Source organism: Pipistrellus hanaki (assembly GCF_964339955.1).
Source record: "Pipistrellus hanaki genome assembly, chromosome: 11".
Lineage (NCBI taxonomy): Eukaryota > Metazoa > Chordata > Mammalia > Chiroptera > Vespertilionidae > Pipistrellus > Pipistrellus hanaki.
The window spans coordinates 420372-437240 of record NC_140513.1 but is presented as its reverse complement, the minus strand read 5'-3'; the positions used below and the strand labels follow the sequence as shown (position 1 = coordinate 437240).

The window sequence follows — 16869 nt, the reverse complement described above, 5'->3', positions numbered from 1 at the left end:
CCAGGCGGGGCGAGGGCTGGGCCAGGGCTCGGGCCTGCGGGGTACACAGTTCTCTGAGGGCAGAGCTGGCAGAGGCCACAAGTGCTGAGCAGAGCCCGGCTGGTGGACACCGGGCTGGCTCCGATGTCTCCGACAGACACTGCGGGTGGGTGACGCTGTGTGTGTGTCTCTGCCTAAACGCCTCTCATTCCGTAGGAGCGACTCCTCGGAGGGCAGGCCATGGGCCTTGGAGTGTAACAGCCTGTGGGGCGATCCCTGTTCCCAAACTGCTTTCCAGACGGCAGCCCCCCCCCCCCCCCCAGGAACGCTGTGCCCGCCATCACCCACAGCAGGGAAACTGCCGTTGTCAGCGCTGATCTGGGTCACCTCACCCTCCCGTGCAGAGGGTTATGGACTGCCCCCCGCCCACCCCCCCAGATGCTCACCTTCTGGGTGCATTCCTCTGCTGGGCGGTGCTTCCAGTCCTATCCTGTAAGGGCTTTTCGTACTGATATCCTATCTGTTCGTAACACTTGTTACACATTCCCCCCTGTGTAGCCGCCTCTTAGCACTGCTTAGGCCGCTTTTTGACATGTACTTGAACCTGCTAATCTTTCCTGTTATGACATTGTGTTTGTATGGTTAGAAAGTCCTTCCTTACAAAAAAGGAAAAAGTCTGGATTTGTTTAAAATGGAAAACAGCGCCAGCTCCAGGGAACACGCCCCCTTGCTGCAGGGGGCTTGTCCCTGTGCCCCTGGAGCTCCCGGCCTCTGGTCTGAGAAGGGGACTTGGGGTACACGAGGGTTCTCTTAGCCTCACGCGGGGGCCACTGGCCTCCTCAGGGTAACCCTGGCCCCAGGCTCCGGCAGGGCCAGCTTGGGACCTGGCTGCGGCGACAGGCACCACCTCCTGGGCCCTGAGGTCCAGGCGTCACACCGCCCACCGGCTGCTGTGGGCCCGGGTGCCCACCTGTGAAATGGGCACTCGCAGGGTGAGGACAGGCCTGGCCAGGGGGTGCCCACCCATTGGGCTTCCTCACAATGGTTGTCAAGCAACAGAGACGCCTCCCAGGGAAGGAGCCAGACCAGAGGAGGGACCACAGAGCAAAGGTGGAGTTGAGGCAAGATGACGGCTACCCAGAAACACTACCTCCTCACGCCGGAACCCCACTACGTCCCGGGGTAAGCGGGGGGCTACTCAGGCCAGCGGAGAGGGAGCCCCAGAGCTGGTCTGCAGGGCAGGGCAGGGCCCGGCCTCCCTCCCTGCTGGTGGGGGGAGTGCCAGAGCAGGAAGCTGACAGCCAGCAGCTGGCGGGAAAACACCACAGTGCTCCACACTCTAAAGAGTAAACTGACCCGCAGACGCCAGGCTGCCTCACTGGGCAGCCCCCTCCCCCCCCCCCAAGCTCCGACCACGCCCTCCATGGAGCGCGGGCACCCACACCCTCTGTGCCTGTGAGCGCGGAAACAGGCGGGCAGGAACCGGGCCTGACGTCCCAGGAGTTCCGGGAGCACAGGTGGGGCAGGAGAGCCTGAGGAGGGAGGGCCCCCCGCTACCCCACAGGTGCCCCCACCAGATATGCCCACAGCACCTCCCACGTGGTGGTCACTCAGCTCAGCCCTCACTTCCTCCAGCAGCCCTCCTGCCTGCCTCCCACATCCTGGTCCTATTCCCTGGCTCCTGGCCTCTGGGTGGCAAAGGTCTGAGCCAGACCCCCGCCAGGCCTCCCCACGGCGCCACTTGCTGAGCAGTGCAGGCCTCCCGGAGCCTGGGCAGGACCCCGTGTCCCTGTAAAAGCCCCCAGGCATTCCGTCCCACCGCCTCTGCCACCCGTAAGGCCCTTGCTGCTGGCCGACGTGGTGGGGACCCGGCAGGGCTGGTGCTTGGCACGTGCTGCGGTGCCCTCATCCTGAGGCCCAGGGCGGGGGCCTGGCCTGGGCCTAGCGGGCTGGCTCCTGCCCTCGCCCACTGGCCCGCCTCCTCCTTCCTCCTCTCCCCACCCCCAGCTATGCCGGCTTCTACCCGCAGCTGCGCTACCAGGTGGGCAACACCTACGGGCGGACCACGGCGCAGCTGCTCACGGACCCCAGCGTGCAGAAGAGCCCGTGCTCCGTGCTGTCCCCCATCTCCAAGCCCAAGTTCATCGAGGACTTCAGCACCTCCAAGCCGCCCCCAACCCCCTGCCGGGACCTGGCCGAGCCCTACATCCCCCACTACACCGGTGAGCGAGGCCCCGCCGCCCGCCCTCCCCTCGCGCCCCGCCCCTCCCCGCCCCTGCCCGCTGCTCACGCTGCCGTCCACGCAGGTCTGAAGCCCTTCAAGAACTTCGAGATCCTGGGCAAGTTCTCCCCGCCGGAGGCAGAGGTGGAGGAGGCAGCGGAAGGACCCCCGGGGGCAGAGAGCGCGTGCTGGGAGGTCCCCCTGCCTCCGGGCTTCATGCCCTATCCGCCCTACGCCCCGTGCCCACCGGGCAGGAAGACGGTCTCCAGGGGCCTCGGGCACCCGGGCCTGCGGCTGGCGTACGGGGAGGAGGCCTGGAGGACCACCCCCCTGCGCGAGGCCCCTGGGCAGTACCAGGTAACTGGGGGACAGTGGGACCCGCAGCACCCCGAGACCCGGGTGGGGGTGGGGGTGGTGACCTGCCCCTGCCGCCCCAGCTGTACCACTGCAGGAGGGACGAGTACCCCAGCCCGGGCCACCAGGAGGAGACCCTGGACGTGGGCAGGTTCCAGAGGCTGCCCCAACTGGACCACCCCAACCTGATCCAGCGCAAGGCCATCTCAGGTGGGCGCCGGCCCGGAGGGCGAGAGCAAGGGCTGCCCCGCTCCTGCGAGGCCGAGGCCCATGCCCTTCTGGCCCATCATGGAGGGGCCCGGGCGGGCATCCCTGGCGCTAGGGCAGTGGGCGGTGAAGGGGGTCGGAGGTGGACCAGACCTCTCCCTCCCAGGCTACGCCGGCTTCATCCCCAGGTACGCCTGGGTGATGGGCATGAACTTCCGCAAAGGGGTCACGCAGGCCATGGACGAGTTTGACAAAAGCCAGGTATGCGGACAGCTGCCCTGGGCCACCCCCTGGGACTGGGGGGCATAGCTGGGGTGGGGAGCCCAGCGTGGTCACAGCAGCCCCCTGGTGGAGGGGATGACAGTACCTTCACCATTCAAACGTCAGCCTTCCCGGCCGGGCACTTACAGCTAAATACCTGGTGGGGTCACACCCCCTCTCCCCAGTTCCTGTCTAGAAACCCCATCTGTGCCCTGGGCAGGCGGCTGCCCCGGACGTACTGGCCCAGCAACACCATCTCCAACAGCCAGGGCCTGATCCCCTTCTACATGGGGTTCATCCCGTGTGAGTGCGGGGACCACAGGGGCGGGGCAGGTGGTTGGGGCCCTCCCCCTGCTGCTGCACAGGCCCAGGGCGGGGACAAATATCCCTGGGGTTCCCCAGGCAGGATGGCCCAGCACCTCCTCCCGGTGAGGCCTCCCGTACAGTCAGACCAGCTGCCTCCGCCAGGGGCCCGCCCCGGCCGAGGCTCAGTGTGGCCCTCCCCCGCAGACATGCAGGACCACTACGGGATGACCTTTGGCAACAGCACGCGCATGGCCTACCGGAAGGAACGGGAGCGGAAGCACCGGGCACTATGAAATGCTTTAATGGTGTCTGTACAACTCAGATGTCAGGAAGGAAGAGCAGTGCGACAGTGAGACAGGGTCAGGACAGACAGAGCGAATAAAGAGTTCTCACACTTCCACGCTTCCGGCAGCAGCAGCTTAGGCCACCTCCTCCTCCGCCTCCTCCTCAAACTCGCCCTCCTCCTCGGCCGTGGCGTCCTGGTACTGCTGGTACTCGGACACCAGGTCGTTCATGTTGCTCTCGGCCTCGGTGAACTCCATCTCGTCCATGCCCTCGCCCGTGTACCAGTGCAGGAAGGCCTTGCGCCGGAACATGGCGGTGAACTGCTCGGAGATGCGCTTGAACAGCTCCTGGATGGCTGTGCTGTTGCCGATGAAGGTGGCGGACATCTTGAGGCCCCGGGGCGGGATGTCGCACACGGCCGTCTTCACGTTGTTGGGGATCCACTCCACGAAGTAGCTGCTGTTCTTGTTCTGCACGTTGAGCATCTGCTCGTCCACCTCCTTCATGGACATGCGGCCCCGGAACACGGCGGCCACGGTCAGGTAGCGGCCGTGGCGGGGGTCGCAGGCGGCCATCATGTTCTTGGCGTCGAACATCTGCTGGGTGAGCTCGGGCACCGTCAGGGCGCGGTACTGCTGGCTGCCCCGGCTGGTGAGGGGGGCGAAGCCGGGCATGAAGAAGTGCAGGCGGGGGAAGGGCACCATGTTGACGGCCAGCTTGCGCAGGTCGGCGTTGAGCTGGCCGGGGAAGCGGAGGCAGGTGGTGACCCCGCTCATGGTGGCGGACACCAGGTGGTTGAGGTCCCCGTAGGTGGGCGTGGTCAGCTTGAGGGTGCGGAAGCAGATGTCGTAGAGGGCCTCGTTGTCGATGCAGTAGGTTTCATCTGTGTTCTCCACCAGCTGGTGGACCGAGAGGGTGGCGTTGTAGGGCTCCACCACCGTGTCCGACACCTTGGGCGAGGGCACCACGCTGAAGGTGTTCATGATGCGGTCGGGGTACTCCTCCCGGATCTTGCTGATGAGGAGGGTGCCCATCCCCGACCCGGTGCCCCCGCCCAGCGAGTGGGTCAGCTGGAAGCCCTGCAGGCAGTCGCAGCTCTCCGCCTCCTTCCGCACCACGTCCAGCACCGAGTCGACCAGCTCGGCGCCCTCCGTGTAGTGCCCCTTGGCCCAGTTGTTCCCGGCGCCACTCTGACCTGCAAGAGAGGGCAGCAGCAGGTCACTCGGTGGCCGGGCACCTGTCACCGGTCATCCTGTGCCAGAAAGGCCAACCACCTGGCGTGAGGTGACACAGGCCTCACCCTGCAGGTAAGGCAGGTGGACCCCGCATCAGGCAGCAACCTGCCTCGTTAAAAATTAACTTGGGAGCTGCGCTGAGATGACTGAACAATAACCGGCCCCTCCCACTCGGCCCTGCCAATTCCCAAGGACAGATGAGCCGCCACTGCGCTCTGGGCAGGGAGATTACATCGCGCTCGCCCCGCCCGGACAGCTGGGCCTTCCTCCCAAAGCGGCTTTGGGCGAGGGATTGGGTGACGCGCAGGGGCGGGGGTGTCCAGCCGGGGCCCCAGCTCCTGCGCGGGGTGCAGCGAGGATCGGACCTCGCTCTCTGCGGTTCCGAGGGTGGTGACCTTGGGCGCCCCCTGACCTTTCGGCCCTCCTGACCACCCGGTCGGCTCACCAAAGACGAAGTTGTCCGGCCGGAAGATCTGCCCGAAGGGCCCCGAGCGCACCGAGTCCATGGTGCCGGGCTCCAGGTCCACGAGCACCGCGCGGGGCACGTACTTGCCACCTGGGGGACGAGAGGGCGTGGGTGAGGGCCTGGCCGCGGGGACCGCGGGGGCGCCGGAGGGGCCGGGCAGGGGCGCGGGTCTCACCGGTGGCTTCGTTGTAGTAGACATTGATCCGCTCCAGCTGCAGGTCGCTGTCCCCGTGGTACGTGCCCGTAGGGTCGATGCCATGCTCATCGCTTATCACTTCCCAGAACTGCGAACGCGGGCGCGCCGGGCTGAGTCACGCCGGCGCGGCCCGGGACCGGCCCGGCCCCGCCCCGGACGGGCGCGGCCTTTGCCTCCCTCTCCTTCCCTCGCCTCCCCTCCCCCTCAGGCCTCCCACTCCCCGCAGCCCAGCTGGTCCCCGGGGGGCCGCGCCGGCGCCCCCGCCCGAGCTCCGGCCCCGCAGGGTCCGCAATGCGGGGGCGCCGCCCGCCCGCCCGCCGCCATCTTTCCTGTCCGCCCGACCCGCCCCGGAGGTCCGCCCGCGCTAGGCCGCCGGCGCCCGGCCCTCACCTTAGCGCCAATCTGGTTGCCGCACTGGCCGGCCTGCAGGTGCACGATCTCCCTCATGGTGGCGGCGGCGCGGGTGGAAAAACAGAACCAGGAGCCGAGCAGCGGAAGCGCAGAATGCTACAACCGACGCTCCGCCGCCGTTTATATACCCAGAGCGCCCGCCTCCCCAAGCTTCCTATTGGGCCGCCAGAACGAGGCTGGCCGGCGGCCCCGTTTGATTGACTGCAGTCCCGTCAATCGAGCCGCCTAACGCCCGCCTCCTCCACTCCGCCGCTATCTATTGGCCAGGCGAGGCCCCTGCTCTGGCTCTAGAGGGACCCCCCATCGCGCTGCGGCGCTCAGCCCATTGGGTGTTTCAAATGATTGATTTGTCCCCTCATTGGCTGGCTCCGGAGAGTACGCCGCCGGGCCGACGCTATTGGCCACGCGGGGCCAGCGTCCTGGTAACCGCCGCAGTGCCGCGGGCGGGCGCGCGCGCGGGCTCCCGGCCGGCGGGGCCAGGGGCGAAGGCGGGCGCGGCCGCGGGCGGGAGTCTGGGGAAGTACCGACGGGGCGGCGGCCCGGAAGCTCCGGTGGGCGAGCGCCTCGGGGGCCGCCGCGTAACGAGGACGTGCGAGACTTGCCCTGCGGGGCCGGAGCCGTCCACGGACCGGACGCACAGGGCTCGGGGGCCGGGCGGCGGCGCCAGGGCCCGGGCAGTCCCCTCCTTGGGCCCTTTGCCCGCGCGGGGGGCGGTCAGGTGAGGGAGCACGTGGGCCCCGCCTGGCGGGGGCGGGGGCAGGGCGGGTCCGCCCGCAGCCCGCCGCCCGGCGCTTGTTGTGGAGACGGCGCTGGCCCGGCTCCCGTCGCCTTGGTGCCCGGGCCCCGCGCCGCGCGCTCCGTGGAGACTAGGGCGGCGCCCAGATCTCCCTGGGCGCTGGCGGGGTGCGGGCTCCGGCCCGGGGCGCTGGGCACCCGGCAGAGAGCGCGGCGCCTGGCAACGGGCGCGGCTGGGAAAACAAGGGCCTGCCCCGGGGGCCTCGCCGCCTCCAGCACATCGCCGACCCGTGCCGGCCCTTCCCCGCCCTCCCCGCCCCTGGCTCCTGCTCGTCCTGCGGGGGAACCCCCGCTACCGGGGAACGAGCGAGAATGTCCCCCAGGACCACGAGGTGCTGACTGGGGTCCAGTGCGTCCAGGCCGCACACGGGCTTCAGCTCCCAGCAAAGCAGCAGAACCGGAACCAGCTGCGCTAATGGCCGCTGGCCGCCCGGTCCATGGAGGACACCCCTGGGAGCGGGTGCATGTCCCGTCAGGACCCACCAGCCCCCTGGAACCCGGGCCCTTCAGCAGGCCCCTTCCCCCAGGGCTGCCCTGTCTCCCCCTCGCCCGCCGCCTTTCCCCTCCCCCCACCTCCTCCCTCCCGCCCAGAGCCGTTTCCGCCGCCCTCCGGCTTCGTAAACACTTTCCCCTACAGTGTGAGTCTTGCTTCTGAATTTTTAAACCAGAACTCAAATAAAAGCGGAGGCTGCTGAGTCAAGGTGTGACCCGATCACCAGTCACGTTCCGGTGCCATTTCCCACACCACACAGCCACGGTTTGGCTGCCCTGCCAGCGGGAGCCTTTGCTTTTATCTGCTGCTGTGTGTGTGTTTGTGTGTGTGTGTGTGTGTGTGTGTGTGTGTGGACATTAAGCATCGCCTTAGCAGCAGCACGCTGGTGTCCTAGTGAATGTTTACGATCACACCCTTCCATGGGCCCTGCCCGGCTCTCCTGGGGTGGGCACTGGGCCTCTGGATTCCGGTTTGTGTTGTCTTTTAAATATCTTTATTGATTTCAGAGAGGAAGGAGGAGGAGAGAGAAACATCAGTGATGACAGAATCATCATGGACCAGCTGCCTCCTGCATTCCCACTGAGGATGGAGCCCGCAACCCAGGCATGGGCCCTTGACCAGAATCGAACCTGGGACCCTTCAGTCCACAGACGGATTCTCTATCCACTGAGCTAAACCAGCTAGAACTGTTTTATTTAAATATACTTATTTTAAATATGTTAAATAAAAAAAATATATATATATTTTATTGATGTCAGAGTAAGGATGTCTCCTGCATGCCCCCCACGCCTGTGCCTTGGCCAAGAATCTAACCCTAACCTCCTGGTTCATAGGTGGATGTCTCAAACCACTGAGCCACACCAGCCGGACTGTTTTTTTTTTGTTTGTTTTTTTAGTAACCTTGCCCTCCTTTGTCCCCCACTGGAGGCTTCTTGGGGCAATGCCTCACCTCCTCTCAGCCTGGGCTGCACACACCAGGCAGGAAGTCTGGGCACACTGCGTTCCCTGCAGCAACTTCCTCTGTGGGTAGGCCGTTGGGACAGGCAGCCCTGGGACGTCACCCCGGTGGGTCCCCGGGGAGGGTCTGCAGCTGGCTCTCAGCACCGCAGGCACCAGGCTCAGAGCAGCACAAGACCAGCTGCTGAGGCCCTAGCGGCGTCCGAACCAGTCGCATTGACTATGACCCCCTGGCCCGTCCACCCACAGAGACCACGGCCCCAGAGGACGAGTGTGGGAAGCTGACGGAGATCCTAATGGGATTCACCCCTGTCCAGGGCAGTCAGGCCCCCGGGGGGCTCTGGGACTGGGTCTGTCCCCCACAAACAGGCCAGGAAGGTGGGCAGGGCTCCTGTTGACCACAAGCCATGGCACCTGAGGCACGCAGGGCCACTGCTTGGCATCCTGGGTTCTCCCAGTGCCAGGCAGAGTGGCCAGCTTAGCCCTCAGCAGCCGCAGCCAGGCCCAGGCTCTGAGCAGAGGCCATGGGCCCGCACTTGCCACAAATCGTTGAGAAAGGGAGCAGCTCAGGTCCCCAGCAGTGAGCCGGCTGTGTGGCCGGAGGCTCCCTCACCGGGAAAGGCGCCCTCTGACCAGTGCCCACAGTATGGCACCCCCACTTCAGGGGAACACGGAGGTGCGTGCCACCCATCCAGGGGCGAGCCCCAAGCTCCTCCCGGCACCAGGGTGTTGGCCTTGCCCCTCCCATCGGGGCAAGGCTGAGGGCTCTGGGTGCCCCCCACCCCCCGCAGGTCCCCACCCTCGGCCAAGAGTGTTCCTGCCACCGTGTGGAGCACTGAGCGGTGGGGGCCTGTGGCCAGGTGGGAGGCTGGCCGGCGGGCGCAGGGGGTCCGGGCAGGGCCGTGGGAGTGGGGCGCCCGGCCTCCGGCAGCCAGCAGCTGTGAGAGCCGCCACAGGGGTGGCTTTGTCTGCTGGTGGCCCTGGTCCCAGTGGGAGGGTGCATTACCTCCCGGTGGGGCAGCAGGCAGACAGGCATTTGTGGCCTCAAAGGACCTGGCGGTCAGCCTTTGTGGGTGGCCTCGCCTGCCCCCGGAAGGAGAGGTGCACGGGGCACCTCCCTCTCTCCCACCGCCTCCCATCGCCCCAGGGAGCCGGCCAGCCTGCCTCTCCCCGGGGACTTCCGTCAGAGGGACCTGAGGCTACGGCCAGACCCAGAGGAGTGTCCTGGGGTCACAGAAGTGGGGGGAGCCAAACTGGGGTGCATAGCCTGCTCCAGGGGTCTTGCTCCCACCAGGCCCCCATGGCTTCCAGATTAGAGGCTACTTCCCTGGAGGGGTGAACCCAGGCTCAGGGGCCTAGGAGCTTGTTGGGGGAGGGGACTGGGTTCCATGGAAGGGGTGAGGGACAGAGGACCTGGAGGATGTGGGGGGCGGTGCTGAGGGAACCTGAGGGTAGAAAAAGGACCATAAGGAACAACGGCTGTCCTGGCCGGGAGCTCAGCGTGGTCAGGACAGCCGTCAGGACACCAAGGTCAGGGGTTTGAGTCCTGGTCAGGGCACACACAAGAAGTAACCAGCCGAAACCGGTTTGGCTCAGCGGTAGAGCGTCGGTCTGCGGACTGAAAGGTCCCAGGTTCGATTCCGGTCAAGGGCATGTACATTGGTTGCAGCCACATCCCCAGTAGGGGGTGTGCAAGAGGCAGCTGGTACGATGTTTCTCTCTCATCGACCTTTCTAGCTCTCTATCTCTCTCCCTTCCTCTCTGTAAAAAATTAATAAAATATATTAAAAAAAAAAAAAAAGAAGTAACCAATGAGCCCTGACCGGTGTGGCTCAGTGGGCAGAGCGTCGGCCTGCGGACTATAGGGTCCCAGGTTCGATTCTGGTCAAGGGCAGGTGCCTTGGTTGTGGGCACATCACCAGTAGGGGGTGTACAAGAGGCAGCTGATGGATGTTTCTAACTATCCCTCTCTCTTCCTCTCTGTAAAAAATCAATAAAATATATATATTTTAAAAAGTTACCAATGAGTGCATCCATAAGTGAAACAACAAATCTGTTTATCCCCATCCCCCCTCAAATCAATAAGTTAACAAAAAGTAACCGCGGGCCTGGGCTACCTCCCTCCCCCAGGCCTAGCAGCACCCCCAGACTGGGAGCCGGGGACCCCCCCCCCTCAGCGCATGAGCGAGGCCGGGCGGACGTCTGGAAACTTCCTTTCCGGCTGAGTGCGGGCGGCCCCGGCGGCCCCGGCCAGCGGAGGGCGAGGGGAGGAGGCCCGGGCACTCCGGGTGTCCCGTTACGGCCCCGCAGACAGGCCTTCCGCTGTGACAGCCCGCGCCCCGCGGGGAGGGGAGAGCGGGAGCCGGGGCACCGCCCGCCCCGCAGGCCCCCCCCCCCGCCCCGCAGGCGCCCCCCGCCCCGCAGGGCCCGCCCCGCAGGCGCCCCCGCAGGTGCGGGGCGCGGGCTCCTCCTCTCGGTGCGGCGGGGCCTGGTGGGCGCAGCACCCGCTGCTCAACGGTCTCGGGCTGAGCCCCCGCGGCCCGCAAGGCCGTCCGGTCCCGCGCCCGGAAGCCGAGCGCCCGCCGGCCCGGCCGCAGCCCCGATCCCTCTCCCCGCGCCCCGCCCGCCCCGTCAGAAAGGGAAAAGCGGGCCCGGGGGGCGGGGGGCAGGGCGCCTCGGGGGTCCCCGGCCCCCCTCGCTGCCCCGCACCCTGCGGGCTGGACGGCGGGGGCCCCCCCGCGCCCTCCCCGCGCGCACCCTCCGGGCGGCGGCCGTGGGAACCGCCCTCCCGCACCCGCCGGCAGGGCCAGCGCCCCGGACCTCAGCCCCCGGACCTCAGCCCCCGGACCTCAGCCCCCCGACCTCAGCCCCTGGACAGGGAAGCCCTCCCGCTCCCACGGCCCCCCGGTGTCCGCACGCCCCGCGGCCCGGAGAGGAGGGGTCCGGCCGGGCGGGGTCCCTGCGCGCCCTGCCCGCTCCTCCCCGGACTGGCCGCTGGGGGGCAGCAAAGGGCCGCTCCCGCCCGGGGGAGGGTGGGGGGGGGGGGGACGGGGGACCCCGGCTGTGCCGTCGGGGAGACAAGACACCCACACTGGGGTCCCAGCCGCGTTTATTGCTGGAAGGCGCGCCCGCCGGCGCCAAAGCCCGCAGCTCCGGGGACCCCCGGGGCGCCCCCAGCTCCGTGCGGGGCGGGGGCCTCACAGCCGCTGGGAGGCCAGCACCGCGGGGCTCTCGGGGCCCTCGGGGCCCTCGGGGACCTGGGGGTTGTCGTAGCAGTGGTTCCCCTTGGCGGCGGCGGGCGCGGGCCCGCAGGGGCAGCAGCGCCGCAGCAGGCGGTCCCAGGGCTGCAGCGAGCGCAGCGGGCGGGGCAGCCAGGCCCAGGAGCGCAGCGCGCGGGGCAGCCAGGCCGGCCGGTGCCGCTGCAGCGCGGTGACCAGGGCGGCGAGCAGCAGCAGCGCCAGCGGCGGCCCCGCCACCCCCGCCAGCACCGCCGGCCCCGCCAGCGAGAGCCCGAAGGCGGCGAGCGGCAGCAGCAGGAAGCTGAGCAGCAGGTAGGCCGCCGCCACCCAGCGGAAGCGGGCCGTCAGGTCCCCGAAGCGCCGGGCCAGCGGGATGGGCAGCCGCAGCGGGGGCGCCGCGTACCACAGCAGGATGCCGGCCGCGTTGAAGAAGAAGTGGATCAGGGCCACCTGCGGGCGGAGCGGGCAGGGCCGTGATGGGGTCCCCTGGGCCCCCGGCTGCCTCCCCCCAGTGGTGCTGAGTGCGAATCAGGCTGGGGTCCTGCTTCTGGGCTGAGCCGGCCACCTGGGAGGGCAGGTTCCAGGCAGGTGTGGGCATGGCCTCCTGCACCGCCCCCGCATTGGGGGGCACCTGAATGGCTCCCACTCCCTCCCCCCACCCCCACCCCTGCTTCTCATCCCTCAGAGGGCTTGGCCACCCAGCCCTGGGCTCTGGCCTGGCTGCTGTGGGGGGGCCCCCTCCTCCCCCCGTCCGGGGGCTACTGGCCGGAGGAGCCGAGCCGGTGGGCACCGACTGGAGGGCTCCCTGGAGGAGGTGGGGCAGGCCCCACATGGGGGGGGTCCGAGTGGACAGGTGGGAGGTGGCGGGCCTGGGCCTCTCTCTCCCTGCAGGCAGCAGCCCAGCGAGACAGGACCTTCGGGAGCTGCCTGGGCCCAGGTGGAGGCAGAGTGGACCCTGAGGGAAGCCGGGCTGGGCGGGACGGGGTACAGGGCAGAGCCGGAGGCATGCGGTGCCCGGCACAGGGCGGGCACGCCTCTGCAGGAGCAAGTGTGTCACCCGAGGGGACCTGTTGGGTTTGGGTGCTGGGTGGTGGGGGCGGGCCCACCTGGAGGTGGTGGAATAGCGGGGGCCAGGCCACGCAGGGAGGGGCAGAGCCAGGGCACAGGGTGCGGGGGGCGGGGGTGCAGAGGGCACCCCAGGACTGCACAAGGTAGCAGGGGAGGAGCAGCGGGACTGGGGGTCCCCGAGACGCCCGAGTCTCCTGGCGCCCAAGGAGATGGGAGCTGGCCCGGCCGGCAGTTGGAGCTGGGTCCCCGGAGAGCTGAGCTGTGGCCAGCGGGGGGCAGGCCTCAGCTTCCTGTGTGCAGGGCTGGCTGTGGGGTCTGGGGTGCCGGGGGTGGGGAGGACCAGGAGGGCAGTACCTGGAGCGCGCTGCGCAGCATTCTCGGGGGGCTGGCCAGGGCGGCCAGCAGAGCCGTGGTGGTGGTGCCGATGTTGGAGCCCAGCAAGAGGGGGTAGGCCCGCTCCAGGCTGATCACCCCCACGCCTGGAGGAGCCGGGGTCAGGGCGGCACCCTGCGCCCCCAGCCCCCACCCCCTGCCCCGCCCCCCGCCCCCACCCCCGGCCCCCGGCCCCCGCCCCAGGGAGCCGGCCTGCTCACCCATGAGCGGCACAATGGCGGCCGTGAAGACGCTGCTGCTCTGCAGCACGAAGGTCATGCCGGCGCCCACCAGGATGGCCAGGTAGCCGCTGAGCCAGCCGAACGGGAAGGGGAAGTCTGGGGGGGCAGCGAGGTCACCCCGGCCGGCCTCTCCCCCGCCCCGCCCCCACCCGTCCCGCACACCCACCGGCGTTGATGACGGTGCGCACGGCCTGGGCGATGCGGCCGCGCAGCAGCGAGTTGAGCAGCTTGACGACGAGCACGAGGCAGGAGCAGAGGACCAGCAGGGAGCCGGCCAGCAGGATGAGGCCCACGGCCAGGTCCGAGAGCGCCGTGCCCGAGAACAGGTGGTGGCCTGGCGGCGGGGCAGGGGGTGAGCGGTGCCCCGTGGCCCGGGCGGGCGGGTGGCGGGCGGGTGGTGGGGCTGGGGGGCCTCACAGGGCAGCTGCTCCTCGGTGGTCGAGCCGTTGGTCTCAGGGCAGGGGCCCGGGGTTGCTGCCCTGCAGTCGCTGCTGTTCCCTGGGATCTGGGGGGACAGGCAGGGCGGCTCGGGGCGGGCTGGGGCCGGGTGGGGGGCCGGGCGCGGGGCGGAGGGCGGGGCGGCGGTGCTCACCGCGGGCTCCCTGGCGCCACACCAGTGCTTGACGAGGCTGCCGTTGGTGGCGTTGCGCGTGGCGCTGTTGGCGATCAAGTCCGCGTCCAGCTGCAGGCGGAGGGGGGTCGCCACCCTGAGCTGGACTCACGGGAGTTTGCCTGGAGCTCACACCATTGCAGGGCCCACACCCCCTCCTCTGTCCCCTCCGCCCAGGCCGAGCCCTCGGGGCCTCCCTCCGAGGGCAGCCCGTCCGCCCGTCCGCCCGCCCGCCCGTCAGTCCGTCCGTCCGTCCGCCCGCCCGCACCTGCACGATGAGGTGGGTGAGCGGCTGCGTCAGCACCTTGAGGATGTCGGGCGCCTGCGCCCCGGGCTCCAGGCTGGCCGCCCGCAGGGCCAGCTCGCTGAGCCGCTCCAGCGGGGCCAGGGCGCTCTCCAGCGGCAGCAGGACCAGCACGGTGAGCCAGTTGAAGATGCCGTGCACGGCGGAGCCGCCGAAGGCCCTGGGCCGTGGGGGACGGAGGGGGGTCAGCGAAGACCGGCTCCCGCGCCCCGCCCACCCGCCACCGCCGCCGCTCACCTCCGGAACTCGTCCCGGTCCGCCGACTGCGCCATGGAGACCAGCGTGCTGGTGACGGAGGTGCCCACGTTGACCCCCATGACGATGGGCACGGACTCCCGGACGCGCAGCACTGTGGGGGGCCGCGTCAGCCCCCCCCGCCCACCCCCCGGCAGGAGGGCACTCACAGTTGGAGGCCACCATGCTGACCACGATGGAGGAGGACGTGCTGGAGCTCTGGACCAGCACCGTGACCAGCGCGCCGATGACCAGCACCGCGACCAGCACGCCGATGACCAGCACCGTGACCAGCACGCCGATGACCAGCACCGCGACCAGCACGCCGATGACCAGCACCGCGACCAGCACGCCGATGACCAGCACCGCGACCAGCACGCCGATGACCAGCACCGCGACCAGCACGCCGATGACCAGCACCGCGACCAGCACGCCGATGACCAGCACCGCGACCAGCACGCCGATGACCAGCACCGCGACCAGCACGCCGATGACCAGCACCGCGACCAGCACGCCGATGACCAGCACCGCGACCAGCACGCCGATGACCAGCACCGCGACCAGCACGCCGATGACCAGCACCGCGACCAGCACGCCGATGACCAGCACCGCGACCAGCACGCCGATGACCAGCACCGCGACCAGCACGCCGATGACCAGCACCGCGACCAGCACGCCGATGACCAGCACCGCGACCAGCACGCCGATGACCAGCACCGCGACCAGCACGCCGATGACCAGCACCGCGACCAGCACGCCGATGACCAGCACCGCGACCAGCACGCCGATGACCAGCACCGCGACCAGCACGCCGATGACCAGCACCGCGACCAGCACGCCGATGACCAGCACCGCGACCAGCACGCCGATGACCAGCACCGCGACCAGCACGCCGATGACCAGCACCGCGACCAGCACGCCGATGACCAGCACCGTGACCAGCACGCCGATGACCAGCACCGTGACCAGCACGCCGATGACCAGCCCGGCCACGGGGTTGGACAGCACCACGCGGTCCTTGAAGATGTCCCCGGCCACCTTGCCTGCGGCCGGGGGGGAGGCACGCTGAGGCCCGGGCCCGGTGGCCGCCCCGCCCCGGCCGCCCCTCCGGCCACTCACTGCCCAGCAGCTGGAAGGCGGAGCTGAGGATGTCCAGGGAGCACACGAAGAGGTAGAGGCTGCCCAGGAGCCCGCAGGCCTTGAGGAGGCCGAGCAGCACCCGCCGGGCCCTGCCGGCCGCGCCGAGCTCTGCAGACACAGGGTGGGGTCCACAGCCAGCCCGTCAGCCCCCACCACCCACCTCCTCCCCCCTCCCCGGGCAGGGCTGGGCAACCCCCTTTACAGAAGGGCCACAAAGACAGCCCCGAGGCCTCCCTGGGCAGGGAGAGGGTCCCCCGGGGGTGGTCTGCGGGGGGGGGCTCCCTGCTGGACAAACCCCCTCTCTGCTCCCCCCCCAGGGCCCTCTCCGTGCTCAGACCCTGGGGCACAGCCCCGCATGGCCGTTCCCTGGCGCCCCCTGACCTACCTCTCCAGGGCTGGCCCGTGTCCTTCAGCTGGGGGAGGGCCCAGGGGTCCACGGCCCCCTCCTCCACGGCGGGGGCGGGGCTGGAGGTTCCTGCGGGGCAGGGGCAGGGGCAGGTGGAGCCAGGGACCGAGCTGTTCTGTCACCCCCAGTGGGGCGGGTGGGGGTGGGGAAGGCCATGACAGGGGCTGGGGTGAGGGACCCACAGGAAGTGGGAGGACGGGGCCTGACCGGGGTCGTCCGGAGCCCCTCCCCCTCCCCGGGCCGGGGTGCAGGGCTGGGCCTGATACCTGCATCTCCTGGGCTCCGGTCCGCCAGGCTAAGCGTGTCCGGGGCAGGGGGGCTGACCTGGCCCCCGGGGAGAGAGCTCCACATGGATTCCGGTGAGGACAGACCCAGGCCCGAGCCCGGATCTGCGGGGGGAAGGCTGGTCAGACCCCCGCTTCCCTCTAGCCCCCCAGGCCCCTGGGCCCCGCTGGCCTGGGTGACCCCCTCCCCATCCTCCCCTATGGCTATAGAGACCTCAGGCCGCGGTCAGTAAGCCCAGTCCGGTGTGGGGGGCAGAGGAGAGCCGGCGGCCGGCTCCCTCACCGTCCGGCTGCAGGCAGGTCTGGTGGGTGGCCCGGGCGGAGGGTGCTGAGGCTCGACCCGAAGTGGCCGGGAGCTGGGACCCGGGACCTCCTCTGTCAGGGGTCACCGGGCCATCGCAGATGACTTAGACTTTGGCATCTGATACCGAACGGTGCCGTCTCCTCCCGATAAGGGCCCCGCCCCCGCGGAGCGGCAGGGCAGGGAGCGGAGGTGCGCGGGCTCCCTCGGCCCTCGGGGTCTGGGCCCCGCTCAGCTCTCCGCCTCAGCTCTCCCGTCCCCTGGCCCGGTCCCGGGGCCCCGTCACCCTCCCTCCTGCTGGCCCGCAGGCCGGTCTGTGTCCTGGAGGCCCCCGGCCCTGGCCCCGGGGCTCCCGGGCCTCCTGGTCCTCGAAGCGCCTACCTGTGTGGGTGGTGAGGGGGCACCTGCGGGGAGGAGGCGCGGGCGGGCGCAGCCGCAGGTCAAAGATCCGCCGGGCGCACACATGACCTGCCGTGGGCTGAGCCCCATTAATGTTTACCCAG

At 69.3% G+C, this 16869-nt stretch overlaps 3 protein-coding genes across 7 annotated transcripts; 1 reads left to right on the top strand and 2 right to left on the bottom strand.

Moving 5' to 3' along the window:
* The first annotated feature begins 487 nt into the window (after positions 1-487).
* CIMIP2A (ciliary microtubule inner protein 2A) lies at positions 488-3864 on the top strand. Of its 2 annotated transcripts, none has more exons than XM_084898904.1 (7): positions 488-1161; positions 1987-2201; positions 2286-2557; positions 2638-2764; positions 2928-3022; positions 3208-3325; positions 3533-3864. In XM_084898904.1, exons 1-7 carry the CDS (start codon positions 1106-1108, stop codon positions 3619-3621), a joined length of 972 nt encoding a protein of 323 aa, XP_084755030.1. In that variant the 5' UTR covers positions 488-1105; the 3' UTR covers positions 3622-3864. The 2 variants fall into 2 exon arrangements, with proteins under 2 accessions (XP_084755030.1, XP_084755031.1); XM_084898905.1 differs by having other exon boundaries at positions 489-1161; positions 2683-2764.
* TUBB4B (tubulin beta 4B class IVb) lies at positions 3614-6059 on the bottom strand. Its single transcript, XM_084898903.1, has 4 exons — positions 5901-6059; positions 5490-5598; positions 5294-5404; positions 3614-4808 (listed from the first exon to the last, which is right to left on the bottom strand). The coding sequence occupies exons 1-4, from the start codon at positions 5955-5957 to the stop codon at positions 3748-3750; spliced, it is 1338 nt and encodes a 445-aa protein (XP_084755029.1). The 5' UTR covers positions 5958-6059; the 3' UTR covers positions 3614-3747.
* A 5181-nt stretch (positions 6060-11240) lies between these two features.
* SLC34A3 (solute carrier family 34 member 3) lies at positions 11241-16653 on the bottom strand. 4 transcript variants are annotated; one of them, XM_084898563.1, is made up of 13 exons: positions 16048-16653; positions 15761-15850; positions 15355-15483; positions 15181-15278; positions 14406-14454; positions 14239-14350; positions 13966-14161; positions 13680-13769; positions 13505-13592; positions 13254-13421; positions 13067-13183; positions 12828-12952; positions 11241-11855 (listed from the first exon to the last, which is right to left on the bottom strand). In XM_084898563.1, exons 1-13 carry the CDS (start codon positions 16130-16132, stop codon positions 11364-11366), a joined length of 1839 nt encoding a protein of 612 aa, XP_084754689.1. In that variant the 5' UTR covers positions 16133-16653; the 3' UTR covers positions 11241-11363. The 4 variants fall into 4 exon arrangements, with proteins under 4 accessions (XP_084754689.1, XP_084754688.1, XP_084754687.1 ...); XM_084898562.1 differs by having other exon boundaries at positions 14406-14476; positions 15206-15278; XM_084898561.1 differs by lacking the exon at positions 13505-13592 and having other exon boundaries at positions 13680-14350; positions 14406-14476; positions 15206-15483.
* Positions 16654-16869: the final 216 nt, after the last annotated feature.

Excerpts from the sequence above, each read along its gene's own strand:
- CIMIP2A (XM_084898904.1), top strand. The coding sequence starts at position 1,106 with ATGACGGCTACCCAGAAACACTACCTCCTCACGCCGGAACCCCACTAC. Across the intron at positions 2,558-2,637 it reads AGGCCCCTGGGCAGTACCAG|CTGTACCACTGCAGGAGGGA; the intron begins GTAACTGGGGGA and ends CTGCCGCCCCAG. Across the intron at positions 3,023-3,207 it reads ACGAGTTTGACAAAAGCCAG|TTCCTGTCTAGAAACCCCAT; the intron begins GTATGCGGACAG and ends CCCTCTCCCCAG.
- TUBB4B (XM_084898903.1), bottom strand. The coding sequence starts at position 5,957 with ATGAGGGAGATCGTGCACCTGCAGGCCGGCCAGTGCGGCAACCAGATT. Across the intron at positions 5,599-5,900 it reads GCAACCAGATTGGCGCTAAG|TTCTGGGAAGTGATAAGCGA; the intron begins GTGAGGGCCGGG and ends CCGCGTTCGCAG. Across the intron at positions 5,405-5,489 it reads CTACTACAACGAAGCCACCG|GTGGCAAGTACGTGCCCCGC; the intron begins GTGAGACCCGCG and ends CTCGTCCCCCAG.
- SLC34A3 (XM_084898560.1), bottom strand. The coding sequence starts at position 16,132 with ATGTGGAGCTCTCTCCCCGGGGGCCAGGTCAGCCCCCCTGCCCCGGAC. Across the intron at positions 13,184-13,253 it reads GCGCACCGTCATCAACGCCG|ACTTCCCCTTCCCGTTCGGC; the intron begins GTGGGTGTGCGG and ends CTGCCCCCCCAG. Across the intron at positions 11,856-12,827 it reads TGCTGCGCAGCGCGCTCCAG|GTGGCCCTGATCCACTTCTT; the intron begins GTACTGCCCTCC and ends CTCCGCCCGCAG.